Source organism: Pterocles gutturalis, unplaced genomic scaffold (assembly GCF_000699245.1).
Source record: "Pterocles gutturalis isolate BGI_N339 unplaced genomic scaffold, ASM69924v1 scaffold17588, whole genome shotgun sequence".
NCBI lineage: Eukaryota > Metazoa > Chordata > Aves > Pterocliformes > Pteroclidae > Pterocles > Pterocles gutturalis.
The window spans coordinates 1-11,514 of NW_010118409.1; the positions used below are offsets into that span (position 1 = coordinate 1).

The 11,514-nt window shown below is 58.5% G+C and overlaps 2 protein-coding genes across 2 annotated transcripts in view; one reads left to right on the forward strand and one right to left on the reverse strand.

Annotated features, from left to right (window-relative positions):
* The first annotated feature begins 1,126 nt into the window (after positions 1-1,126).
* On the forward strand, positions 1,127-1,861 carry LOC104463743 (leucine-rich repeat-containing protein 3-like). The gene has a single exon (XM_010076195.1). The coding sequence runs from the start codon at positions 1,127-1,129 to the stop codon at positions 1,859-1,861; it is 735 nt and encodes a 244-aa protein (XP_010074497.1).
* Positions 1,862-4,037: 2,176 nt separating this feature from the next.
* The window catches only part of TSPEAR (thrombospondin-type laminin G domain and EAR repeats), an 8,854-nt gene continuing 1,377 nt past the window's right edge, over positions 4,038-11,514 (reverse strand). The window contains exons 3-12 of the mRNA XM_010076196.1: positions 11,308-11,508; positions 11,090-11,180; positions 10,391-10,547; positions 9,842-9,973; positions 8,360-8,592; positions 7,183-7,369; positions 5,107-5,336; positions 4,786-4,973; positions 4,485-4,586; positions 4,038-4,191 (exon numbers count right to left, since the gene is read on the reverse strand). Coding sequence (XP_010074498.1) covers positions 4,038-4,191; positions 4,485-4,586; positions 4,786-4,973; positions 5,107-5,336; positions 7,183-7,369; positions 8,360-8,592; positions 9,842-9,973; positions 10,391-10,547; positions 11,090-11,180; positions 11,308-11,508 — 1,675 coding nt within the window. The remainder of the gene's footprint in view (positions 4,192-4,484; positions 4,587-4,785; positions 4,974-5,106; positions 5,337-7,182; positions 7,370-8,359; positions 8,593-9,841; positions 9,974-10,390; positions 10,548-11,089; positions 11,181-11,307; positions 11,509-11,514) is intronic.

Sequence of the window (11,514 nt, forward strand, 5' to 3'; positions counted from 1 at the left end):
GGCAGCCCCCAGTAGCATTTGTAGGGCCAGAGGGCTTCCCGGGCAGCGTGATTTAATGTCCCATGGAAGAGTCCACTGCACAGCCCCACAGCAGGTCCCCACCCGGCAGCATCCCTGAGGAATGAGCGTCCCCCGGGTGGTAGCCTGAGGATGCTCAGCCCCGCGACATGCTGGTACCCAAAGGCTGCTGTTTCCAGGGGGATGCCATTAGCAGAAGGATGCTGGTACCAGAGGGATAACGACTCAGTGCCCAGCTGGTCTCCTAATGAGATCACCGCAAACAATTTCATTCCCAGGTGAAAGGCTCCCTGGGCCTGCTAGGGTCCCACCCCCCAACTTTCACCTCCGTGGGGATCTCTGCCCCCCAAGCCTGACCAAGGCAGCAGGAGAGGTGAGCGCAGCACCAAGGGGCAGAGGGAAGGCAGCCCACCTGCGTCACTGCCTGCCTCATCCCCAGTGGGGCTGAGGGGGGCTCTTGGGGTTCCCAGATCACCCCCTTTACTGTGACAGTGGCTCCTCTATTAAGCTCCAGCTCCTGGAGTCAGGCTGTTAAACCATGTTCCTTGTTTACTTTTAAAAAAATGAAACCTCCAAACCCCTCCTTCGCAAAACCCTTCGAAACGTGACTTTTACTGGCTCATGGACCAGCTGGGGAAACCAAAAAAACCTCCACATCTTGTTATTTAAAAACCTGGTGATGATTAAGGCAGTCTGATGATCCAGGGAGTTTGACTCATCATTTTTTTTTTAACACTTGAGGTTGGTGCAACAGGAATTTGCTGCCGCTCTTCTCCAGCAGCAAATCACTGCATCCCACACGGAAACTGGCAGCAGGCTGGGGCAGAGGCTCGACACCCCCATCCTGCAGCACCCTTTGCCTGCTTGGGTGGTCTGTGCAGTGAGTTGGTGGGGGGCTGGGGGGGTTAGTCTCTATGTCCAGGTATAATTAAGTCAAATTAAGCTGTGCTGGAAAAGATGGCAGCCAGTATCATCCTACCCTCGTTTTCTGGGCTCCTGAGCCCAGCCTCTCCCCGCTTTGCCAGGGCACATTCCACATGAGCCGTAAGCAGCGTTCCAGGAAACAATGCCATGTCACGTCCCCTCCACCCACCGCTTTCCTCCAGCCATGGCAGAGGCTTTGTGGGAGCGCAGAAGAGCCGCTTTGCTGCCTGGGAGCTGCTGCAGCCACCACAGAACTGTCAGCACGGAGCGGGCAGGGGCGAAGGCCGTCCTCTGCAGCTCCCGGCATTTGGAGGAGATCCCAAAGGACATCCCCAGGGACGCGGTGTTCCTCAAGCTGGATGCTAACAGCATCACCAGGATCCCCAGCAACGCCTTCAGGCACCTCTCTCACCTGGAGGAGCTCGATCTTTCCAGGAACGCCATCGAGAAGATCGACAGGGCGGCTTTCAAAGGGGTGGCTGCCGGGCTGCGGACCCTCGACCTCTCCAGCAACCGCATCCGTAGCATCCCCAAGGAAGCCTTGCTGGCACTCAACGCCAAGCTCCGGCTGGCCAACAACCCCTGGCACTGTGAATGTGCCTTGCAGGAGGTGTTGTGGGAGGCACGGTTGGACCCCGACTCCGTCCAGGACATCACCTGCCACACGGCCCCACAGGAAGAATACGTGGGCAAACCGCTGCTCCAGGTCCTGGATGCTGGCGTCAACTTCTGCAGCGTGCGTCAGAGGACCACGGACGTGGCCATGTTCATCACCATGTTCGGCTGGTTCGCCATGGTCATCGTCTACGTGATCTGCTACGTCCGGCACAATCGCGAGGACGCCTGCAAGCATGTGGAGTACCTGAAGTCACTGCCGAGCACCCAGGGCCACGCAGAGACTACCAGCACCACCCTGTAGTGCAGGATTGGGGCACCCCATTCCCAGCTTCTTTGTAGGGAGCCAGCAGCAACCTGGTGGGCTTCAAAGCTTCTCAGTGGGATTTTCCCAGTGCTTGCTCCAGTCCTGCAAATGACTGCCACTGACTTCACCCCTTCCCCAGCAATGCTGGACTGAGTGTGAGCAAACGACGGGGGGGAGGGATGCTGGGGACACACCATGCGGACCTGCCTATGGAGCCCGGGTTCCCGAGGAGGAATCCCCCCAGCCCCCAGACCCCTTCTTCCCTGCCAGAGCCGGGATCGCAGGGAAAGCAGCCCCAGCCACGTGCTCACGGTCCACGTGGTTTGGCAAGAATAAGCCCCTGGGGGTGGGACAGATGAGGGTAGAGGCTCTTGTGGGGCCAGGAGGTCCCCAGAGCCTGGGGTGCAGAGGGATGAGGGGCTCCGGGCAGCAGGGTCACCCTGTCCTGGCTCCAGTGAGGGACCCACAGAACATCAGCCCCAGCCCCCCTGCAGCATCTTGGCAGCCTCTGCCCATCACTGCCCACTGCCAGCCTGGGGGCAACCTCCCAAACCTTTAATCTTTCCATGAAGCCCCGTAAGTAGGTAGGAAAAGCCCTTGGGGTTTGTGCTGCACTGGGAGCTGGGCATCCAGGGAGGGCAGTGGTGCTTGAGAGGGTTGCGCTTGTCCTAATTCAGTCTCAGACAAGCCCAAATTCAATGTCCCCGCTAGACTCCCCTCAGGTTCCATCTCCTCCGCCCCTCGAGCAGGGGCCAGCTGGCCGAACGGTGCCTCTGCATCTCATCTGGTACGTCTCGCCTTATCTTGCCTTTCCTCTGGGCCAAATTAAAGATGCTGCTTGTGGCTCAGCACAACAGAAGCAAATTGAGTTCTGCCTTGTTTCACAAGCAAAAGAAATTATCCTTCCTGGCAGGGCTGGGGGAGGACGGAGATCTCAGGGGATCTCCCAGACCCCCAGGGGGCTCAGGCTGTGCTCCCCCATCCCTTTGTCAGGGGGCTGGCACCTCCTGCAGGCTCCTCAGCACTGGAAGAAACCCAACAAGAAACCCGGGGCCAGGGAAGCCTGAGCAATGCTCTGGGCCAGTCGGGAGAGGCAGAGGGTCCTGGGTGGAGGGAGGCAGAGGGGTACCCACACCCCAGCACCCCTCTGGCCTCAGGGTCACCTCAGACTCACAGGCCACCAACACGGCCCCGTCTTGCTCGGGGGAGGCTTGTTGAATGGAGGGAAGGCTCTGCCATGGGTGCACGTGGGATGAAGGCTGGGTGCACACAGTTTATTAGAGCTCTGGTTAAGCAAAAGAGTCCCCTGGCCAAAGGCGAGGAAAAGAAAAGAGGCCACAGTGTCACCTGGAGCAGTTTGGGGGCTTTCCCATGGTCGCTGGATTGGTCCCAATGCACAGCAGGTTTGCTCCAGAGTTGCTAACCTCATGCAAAGGGGCGCAAGGACCAGCATCGGTCCTTGGACCCACCTATGGATTTGCACAATGTACATCTGTCACTCTGTGAGGCTGACCCACAGTGGCCACGGCAGAGCGGGGAGGGTGGGCAGGTGCCCACGGCAGCGTGATGGGGTGGCGAGGCCACTGGAGATGGACATGAAGCATGGCATGTGATATTGAACCAGCCAGGTCCTCAGCAGCATCGCAGCCCCAGGCACTGGGCAGCCAGAGCCAAGCCCGAAGCCACCTTTTCCCCCCAATTTCTCACACGCTGTTTCCTCCCCGCTGCCACGCACCCACCCTGGCAGCACATGCTCTGGTCAGTCTCTCTTCCCTGGCTTTGCACGAGCTCTGGATGCAAACAACAAGTTCTTGGTCCGTCCGGAGACTGGAGGACCCAGAGGACTGTGCCCCTCCTTGGAAAGTGCCAAGCGCTGGGGTCCTGGTGAGCCCGAGGAAGCGTCTGGACTCCAGGCACCCTGGGTAGGATATGGTTCTGGAGTGTGGCAGGAGACCGTGCCCAGGAGAAATGGCAGAAAAGCAGGGGGGCAGCCCCTCTGCCAGCCCCCTGACAAGGCTGCAGGGAGCCCTGGAGCTCCTCTCCTTCTCCTCCTCCTCCCCATCTATCACAATGGGGCCAATGCTGTGGCTGTCCCTGGGCGCTGTGGTCCATCTTCACCTCAATGCCTAGCTCGCCCCGATCCTGGTGATGAGCTGAGCATGTCTCGGCCACTTCAGGTGGTTTTCAGCTTGAGCACCTTGGAAAGTGGCTCCTTGGCACTGGAGTAGAGGAGGTAGGAGCCCTCAGCGGTGTGAAATGCCTCCCAGTCTCGACAGCCAACAGTGGGGAGGTGGTGAGCTGCCACGAAGCCTTCGTAGCCTTGCCACCTGCATGGGGAGGGCAGTTAGGTCTTGGGGCACAAGCTGGGCACCTGAAAAAGGGGCAGGAAAGCCGAGCCATGGGGCTGGCATCTCCCACCTCCCCACTGTGGTTCAGGGTGGGATGTCCCTCCCTGGGGCTTCTTGTTCCTGCCCAGAAACCTCTCCAGGAACAGGGAGCACTCCTGTCCATCCTCCCTGGGCAGATGTACCAGCATCCACAGAGGTTGTCTCTGTGCTGGGCTCCCAGCAGGGTCATTAGCCTCCACCCACCCAACCCTGCCCTCTCCCCACAGCAGTACCTGTAGATAATACTGTTAACGGAGAAGGTGAAGCCATCGAAGGAGTTTGCTACCACCAGAAAAGAGTCATCTCCCACTGAGAAGAACTCCCAGTCCAGGGCGCTGGGGACAAAGTGAGCAGAGGGGCAGGTCAGTAGCCTTGGACCACCTTCTCCTAGCTCCCACTGGGATTTGGTGCCAAGGACCTGTCACCCGTCACCCTCCCCACCACTCTTGATCCCCATGTGAGCCTGCAGACTCTCACAGAGACCTCCGGGGAAGGATGTGGACTGAGGAGCGCCCCGACTCTTTGCACAGGTACCTGTAGGTGAGGAGGTCCTGGAATTTGACAAACATCTGGGCAGTGATGTTCAGCTCATAGATGGAGGAGTTGATGGCGTAAAAGTTGGAGGGCACCGGCATCCCGCTGTCGTAGCTGTGGCTGTTTGCAACAGCCAGGAAGACTCTGTCCCCAATATGAAAGACCTCCCAGTCGGCAGCACCGAAAGTCTGTGAGGAAAGAACCCACAGGAGGAGCTGGATGTGGACAAGGCTTTGCAAGCCAAGGGTAGTGCAAGGGGTGGGGGGGACCTGCTGGAGGTGCAGCAGGGAAGTTACCCATTCTCAAAACCCTCTATCTTACCAGGATAGACTGGAAGAGCTGGAAAGAGCCACTGAGCCAGATGTAAATGTGAGAATAGATCCTAGTGGACGTGCCATTGAATGTGTTGGCCACAGCCAGGAAGGAATACGGTCCAATGGTGAAAAATTCCCAGTCATAGGCTCCAGAGGTAGGGATGGTCTGGTTGGTTTCAAACAACCCTGTCCTGGGGTTCCACCTGTATATCACGCTGTCGATGTTGTGGTTATTCCCTGGGGGAGACACAGATGTACACCATGAGGAATTGGAATTCCTGCCTTCCCGTAAGAACCAAGACCTAGAAAAAGGTTCAGCTATGCCAACGTTTGCTGGCAGGTTGCAAGGCTGTTTGCTAGTGACCAAAGAGACACTACAGCCCCCATCCCTACCGAGAGCCCCCTTCCCCCTCCAAGCACACTGGCAGCTCATTTCCCAATGTGCGGTGGGGGCTTTGGGGCAGCCCCTGGCAGAGGAAGGACAGGCGGGTGCTGTCTCCCTGCGCCAGCAGCACACCAGAGGCACCCTACCAGCGTCCCGGGGCAGCCAGGCTCGGTCCAGTTGAGTCCCAGCTGGACTGGGACTGGGCCAGTCCCAGCCAAGCCCCTAAGCTACCGACATCCTGGGCTGCCCGTCACACTTGGCACATGAGCTCGCACATCTGGGAGGGGGCCACAGCTGGAACAGCACCCTACGGATGTTTTTCAGCACTCCTTTGCTAAGTCCCTGTGCTCAGCTCCTGAGCACTGGAGCTGGCCAGGGACCTCCGCGTGCTGGTCCCTGCCGATGACACAAGCTCCAGAGTGAGGGAGGGGATGCTCCAGCACCAAAGCACACACTCCATCCAGCTCCTGGGCTCCAGCCAAGCATCTCGACCTCCTGTCTGTGTGGGATCCAGCTGTCTCTGAAGCTAAAAACCTCTCGGCACCTTCAGCCTGGCACGACCCCTCCAGCCCGAGGCGTTCTTCTAATAAAGAGCTGGCTTCCCGGGACAGGAGGGGAGCACCCCGTGCTCACGAAGCACCGCTGGACTTGGCTTGGGGTTTCAGGTGGCTGAGCAGCATCAGAACCACATGTCAAGGGTTTTACAGGCAATCCCCATTGCAACCAAAGGCTTTGGCAAGAAAAGGGCTGGAGGGAGAACAGGGTGTGTGGGAAATGGCCACATGGATACGGGGCAGTTCCTCAGGGACTGCCCCGCCACCATGTACTAAGGGGAACACCCCCAGTTTGTCTTGGCCATGATGGTCTTAGCCACAATGTGCACGGCCCCCAAAGGGACCTTTCCGCTGCCACTGCTATGGCAGTAGGTCCTGTCCAAACTGGCTGTGGTGGGGTCCAGAGGGTGACACAGTGAGTTTCTAGCACAGCTCACAGGCACCTGGTGCCCAAACAACCTGCCACCAGCTTTAAGCCTGGTTTTGGAGGAGCTGATGCCCCAGCAGCCAGCCCCGAGGGCAGGGAAGGAGCCCACAGGGCCAGCGTCCAAACCCAGCTGGGAGCATCCTGGAGAGCCGGGGCTGTAGTATCGACCCATTCATCCCCCGCGTTGAGGGGTGCGCACCTCGACCCAGAACAGCACGTGGCCTGGGGGGGGAATGAGGCTGGATCAGCAGCAGGGTGCCCAGGGAGGGATGCCAGCAGGCTCTCGTGTGGCTTTGTGCCCCCAAAGGCAATTCTTTGGCTTCTCAAAAGGCTCAGCCCCTGCAAACCCATGCAGCTGTCCTCACGCCCCCGCACTGTGTTACGTAGCATTGGGGAAACAAATTAAAAGCAGAGACATTCAGCAAAGGCACCGTCCCCACTCCTGTCCCTGTCCCCCACCCTCAGAAACCCAGAGGGGGACCCAAAGTATCGGCCACTTCCCCAAGTGCTTTTTCTCTCCTAAAATGAGAGGGTCTGCAAGGGTCTGGGCTTCAGCTGGCTCCCCGGCCCTGTGCTGGTGGAGGATGCTCGGGGAGCTGCAGTGTTGTCACAGCAATGCGAGGATGCTCTCGAGCGGGGTGCTGTGGTCCCCAGCGTCATCCCAGGGCTGCCTGCCCCACGGAGCCGAGCTGGGAGGGAATATAAAGGGCTGGGTACCTTCTCTGTGGTTGACCACGGCAAGGAAAGCCTCTCCCTCAATGACAAATGCCTCCCAGTCCCTAGCGCTGTGCGTGGTGATCCTCTGGTACGTGATGAATTTCTCTTTCCTGCGGTTCCACTTGTATATTACAGAGAACTCCTGACCCCTGTCATTCTGCTCAAAATTAGCCACTGCTAGGAAGATCTGAAAAATAACAAGACATCTTGGTTTTTTTCTCATCTCCAAGGGGCACGGACAAGCACAGGCAGGGGGAGGGTGGGATGGGTGAGGGTAGGCGCCCAGGGGATGCACGGCCAGGGATGGAGGTGGGCAGGGTGGGGTGAGACAGCTGGCAGGGACCCCCAAGCAGCCCCCAAGCAGGGTGGGGACAGGGACCTGGTGGCCCATGGGGGGTCTTTGTGGATGGCAGCAGCAGGAACAGGGACAAAACTTGCAGCCACAGCGTTAGAGACAAAACAGGCTGGGGAGGGACGGGAGTCCTAGCTACTGAACTGTCCCTGTAAGGAAAGGTTGTTCAGAAGAAAAATCACAGATATGATAATAATGATGACAATGATCCCCTGAAACAAAACATTTTCCAGATCGAGAGCATCGGGGACAAGCATGCAGCAGCAGAGATGGCCTTGCAGAAGGTGGGGAGCGTACTCGAGCTCATGGGAGCATGCGGTGTGGCGTGCTGGCTGCCTCGCTCCGGCATGTTTCATATGGCATAGCAGAGGTTCTGTCCCAGTTTGGGCCTCAGAGAAGCACTGGCCACAGCCCACAAGCAGGACATGGTGAGCGGGGGTGGTCTCCTGCCTCCTGCCCAGTGCAGGACCCCACCAGCACCAGCCTGGGGCTTGGTCCAGCCGAGGCTCAGCCATGCCCCATGACAGAGACCTTCCACCCTCCGTGGAAGCCTGTCCAGGGAAGGTGCATCCCCAGCAAGTCCTGGTCCAGGGAGTCCCTTCAGGGCACCTCCAGAAACACAGCTTCTGAGGGAAGAACTCTGAAGCCCATGGTCCCTTGTTCTCCATGGACAGAAGCCACCAGGAGACAGACAGAAGAGAGAAAGATTCACCCCCTGAACCCTGCCAGAGACTCAGGGCTTCACCAGAGCAGCGAGCATTGGGCAATCGCAGTTTAATATACTGAAATGTTAAGGCACTGAAATAACCCTCCAGGCAGACTCACCTTCTTTCCTATGGTGAAATACTTCCAAGACTGAGCTTGGTAGGTGGGGATGTTCTGGTATGGCACAAACTTCCCCTCGGTCCACTTATAGATGGCTGATCCCGGGGGGCTGTAGCGGTTGGCAGTGGCTGCGAACAGTCCCACCTTTGGGATGGTGAAGACCTCAACACCCATCGTCTCAGAGTTGGTCACCAGGTTCTGGTACTCCTCCACATAGTCCAGCTTTTGTTTGACTAGGAGACCACAAGAGGGAAAAAAAAAAAATTTAAAAAAAAAAAAAAAAAAAAGAGGGGTGAGGTAAAAACCAGAAGACCTTGCCTGGAGAGGTGCCCGACATTGCATAGCAGAGCTGGCTCGGTGATGCTCTGGAACAGGTTAGAGAAGACTTGGACAGAATTAACAGCAGAAATTAGAACAGAAATGCTAAGAGCAGTCTCAACGGCAAATGGGTGGGTGCTGGAAGGGACAAACAGCAGGAGAAGGGCTACAAGAAGGGCCACTGTTGGTGGCACCAAGTGGTGCATGTCAGCAAGATCCTAGTACAAGGTTTCCTTGCGAAAACAAGGACGCGGTGCCCATCCTGATGACTTCCAGAGGTAGGGAGGGATGGGGAGCCCAGCCACTGACAGCTCCTGTGGGAAGCAAACGGCTCATCCAAACCCACCGCGTGGGCGGCAGCATCAGAAAAACCCTGGGAGAGGGGGGAAGGACAGCTCAGTTGCAGGCATGCCTCATCCTCCATGTCTTCAGCAGGGATCCTGGGCTGACTGCCTGGAGTGGGAGGCTGCCAGCAGGCGAAATAGAGTTCATTATCGAATCCCATCCATCCCTGCAGGCTCTGCATGCTTTGTCACCTTACTGCTCCAATGTTGCCCCACTATTTTCTCCACAAAGGCCACCAGAGCTGGGATGACATGAGGACCTGCCTCCACCACCCTCCTGTTGCTCCCTCTGGTATCTCCAGCAGCTGACGAGTCTTTTTGCTCCCTCTTGTCCACCCTGCAAGCAATTTGGCACTGGGAGCACCTGCACCCTTCTGACCCCATGGCAGGGAATACCCCAGCACCCCAGGCACGGCTCCCCATGGGGTGAGCTGTCCCGCTTGGACAGACTGTGAGCTCGTTCCTGAGTGGAGAAACCCTGGGAGGGATGGACAACGTGGAAAAGTTGGATGGACAATGGATAAGGTGGATGGACAACATGGATAAGGTGGATGGACATGATGGGCACAGTAGGGAGGGATCAGGGAGCTGGCTCACGGAGGTGCGTGAATCCAGAGCTGCACCTCAAGTGTCAATGTGGGCACTGAGAGCAAAGCCAAACCTGGCCAAGCAGGGGAGATGCAGCAGGACACCCCAGCCCCCTCCTTCTGCTGTTGCCTGACTTTGTTCCCACCCCAAAGTGCTGTCAAGGGCAAACCCCTACTCCTCCTCTGCTGCCAGAGCCTCCCTCCATCCCCAAGAGCCCATTGCACACCAGTACCTTCCAGCATGGAAATCCAGGAACTGCCATTGCAGAGGTACAGCCCTCGCCGGGAGGCGTTGAACCAAAACTGCATCTTCTCCTGCTTCGTGCAGGGGGGACGGGACCCCAGGGTCACCTTTGTGTCAGTCTCTAGGCACGGAGAGGAGCAAGGCAGGCGTCCCTTAGTGCATGTGACGGAGGAGCAGCGAGGCTCGTCCCTGTGCACACAGGGAGGGTTGGATGTCCCGGTCCCATCCTGATGACGGGCACCTGGGAATGGTGGAAACAGCATCCCAGCACAGAGCTGGGAAGCCACCAGCCGAGTAAACCCCAGGGGCTGGCACCCATGGGGCTACTGGCATGAACCCAGCGCTGCCAAGGGACCTGGGCAGGGTCACCTCGGCTCTCCCGGGGGGTTTTGGACGGCAACCCCAGCCCACACACATGTTGAGGACCAGAGGGTGCTGGGGACACCCTCGTCCCCTCCACTCCTGCTCCGTGCCCAGCCCCATGCAAAGAACCTTCCTCAGCAAGCACAGAAAGCAGCTGGCTGAGGGGGTTACTGACCGTAGGGGTATTTCAGCACCTCGTTGCTCGCTGGCTTGGTGGGGACATCCTGCAGGACAGTGGGGACAGAAAGCGTAGCTACTTTCAAGTTCATGGTGGTGCATATCCGAGGGGTGGCATCAGCTCCTGGCAGCAGGACGAGCTGTCTCAGCAAGCCCTGGGAAAGCGGGAACAGCAGGATGGAGAGCAAGTCCAGCAAGACCAAGAAATAGAAACTGCAGGTGATTCATGTCCTGGATTTCGCTCCCAACCCTTGCTCGCCACCCTCCCTCCCAGGCTGTGGAAGCCTCCACGGGATTCACGCCCATTTACCAGATCCTCATTCCATGCCCAGCCTGCCAAAATCTCCATCCTGGGGTGCAAGGGGAGTATTGTCAAGGGCTCGTTGGCTGCAGATGGCTTTCACTGCCTCTGCTTTTCACCACCAGTCAGGATCAGGCACTGCCTGAATTTCATATCAACAAGACTGTGCCATCAACTGTCTTTCTGCCACCGCACCGCTGACAACATCCTCTAAAAAACCCATTTGCCCCACAAAGTGCCGGTCACCAGGGACCGAGCCCGGCAGCGGGACCCACAGCCACCTCCGCTGCCCGCGCCGTGGCCCAAGCCCTGCCCACATCAGGGGCTGCAAGGGGGCTCTTCCCCCAGAGCTGGCCACAAGCGTCCCAGGGCATCCCTGCATTGTGGGGCACCTACCGTGAACACACCTTTCCTCCTCCTTCGGTTGCCCAGGTAGAAGCTGGCTCTCTTCACCGACAGAGAGGCTGGAAATGGCGTCTCCACCACCCTGCGGATGAGCAGAGAAGAGGCAGAGGACAGTGTAATGGTGGCTGCTGGTGGCTGGAGGAGACGCTCGTTGGAGGAGCATCACCCTGCCAGCCCTCCCAAACCCCCCGGCGCTGCCCCCAACCTACACATCCTTGGGGATGCTGCAGTCCACCGTCAGGGAGAAGGACTGGCCGGAGACGGCCAGGACGAGCGTGGGCCACTGGTTGTCAGAGAGGGAGACGTTGGGGAAGGTGACGCGGGTCTGCCAGCCGCCGGCATGCTCCTGGCTCCAGAAGAGGAAGTGGAGCTTGTCGGGGCCATAGCGCAGCCCCACCAGCACGCTGGGGCTCTCC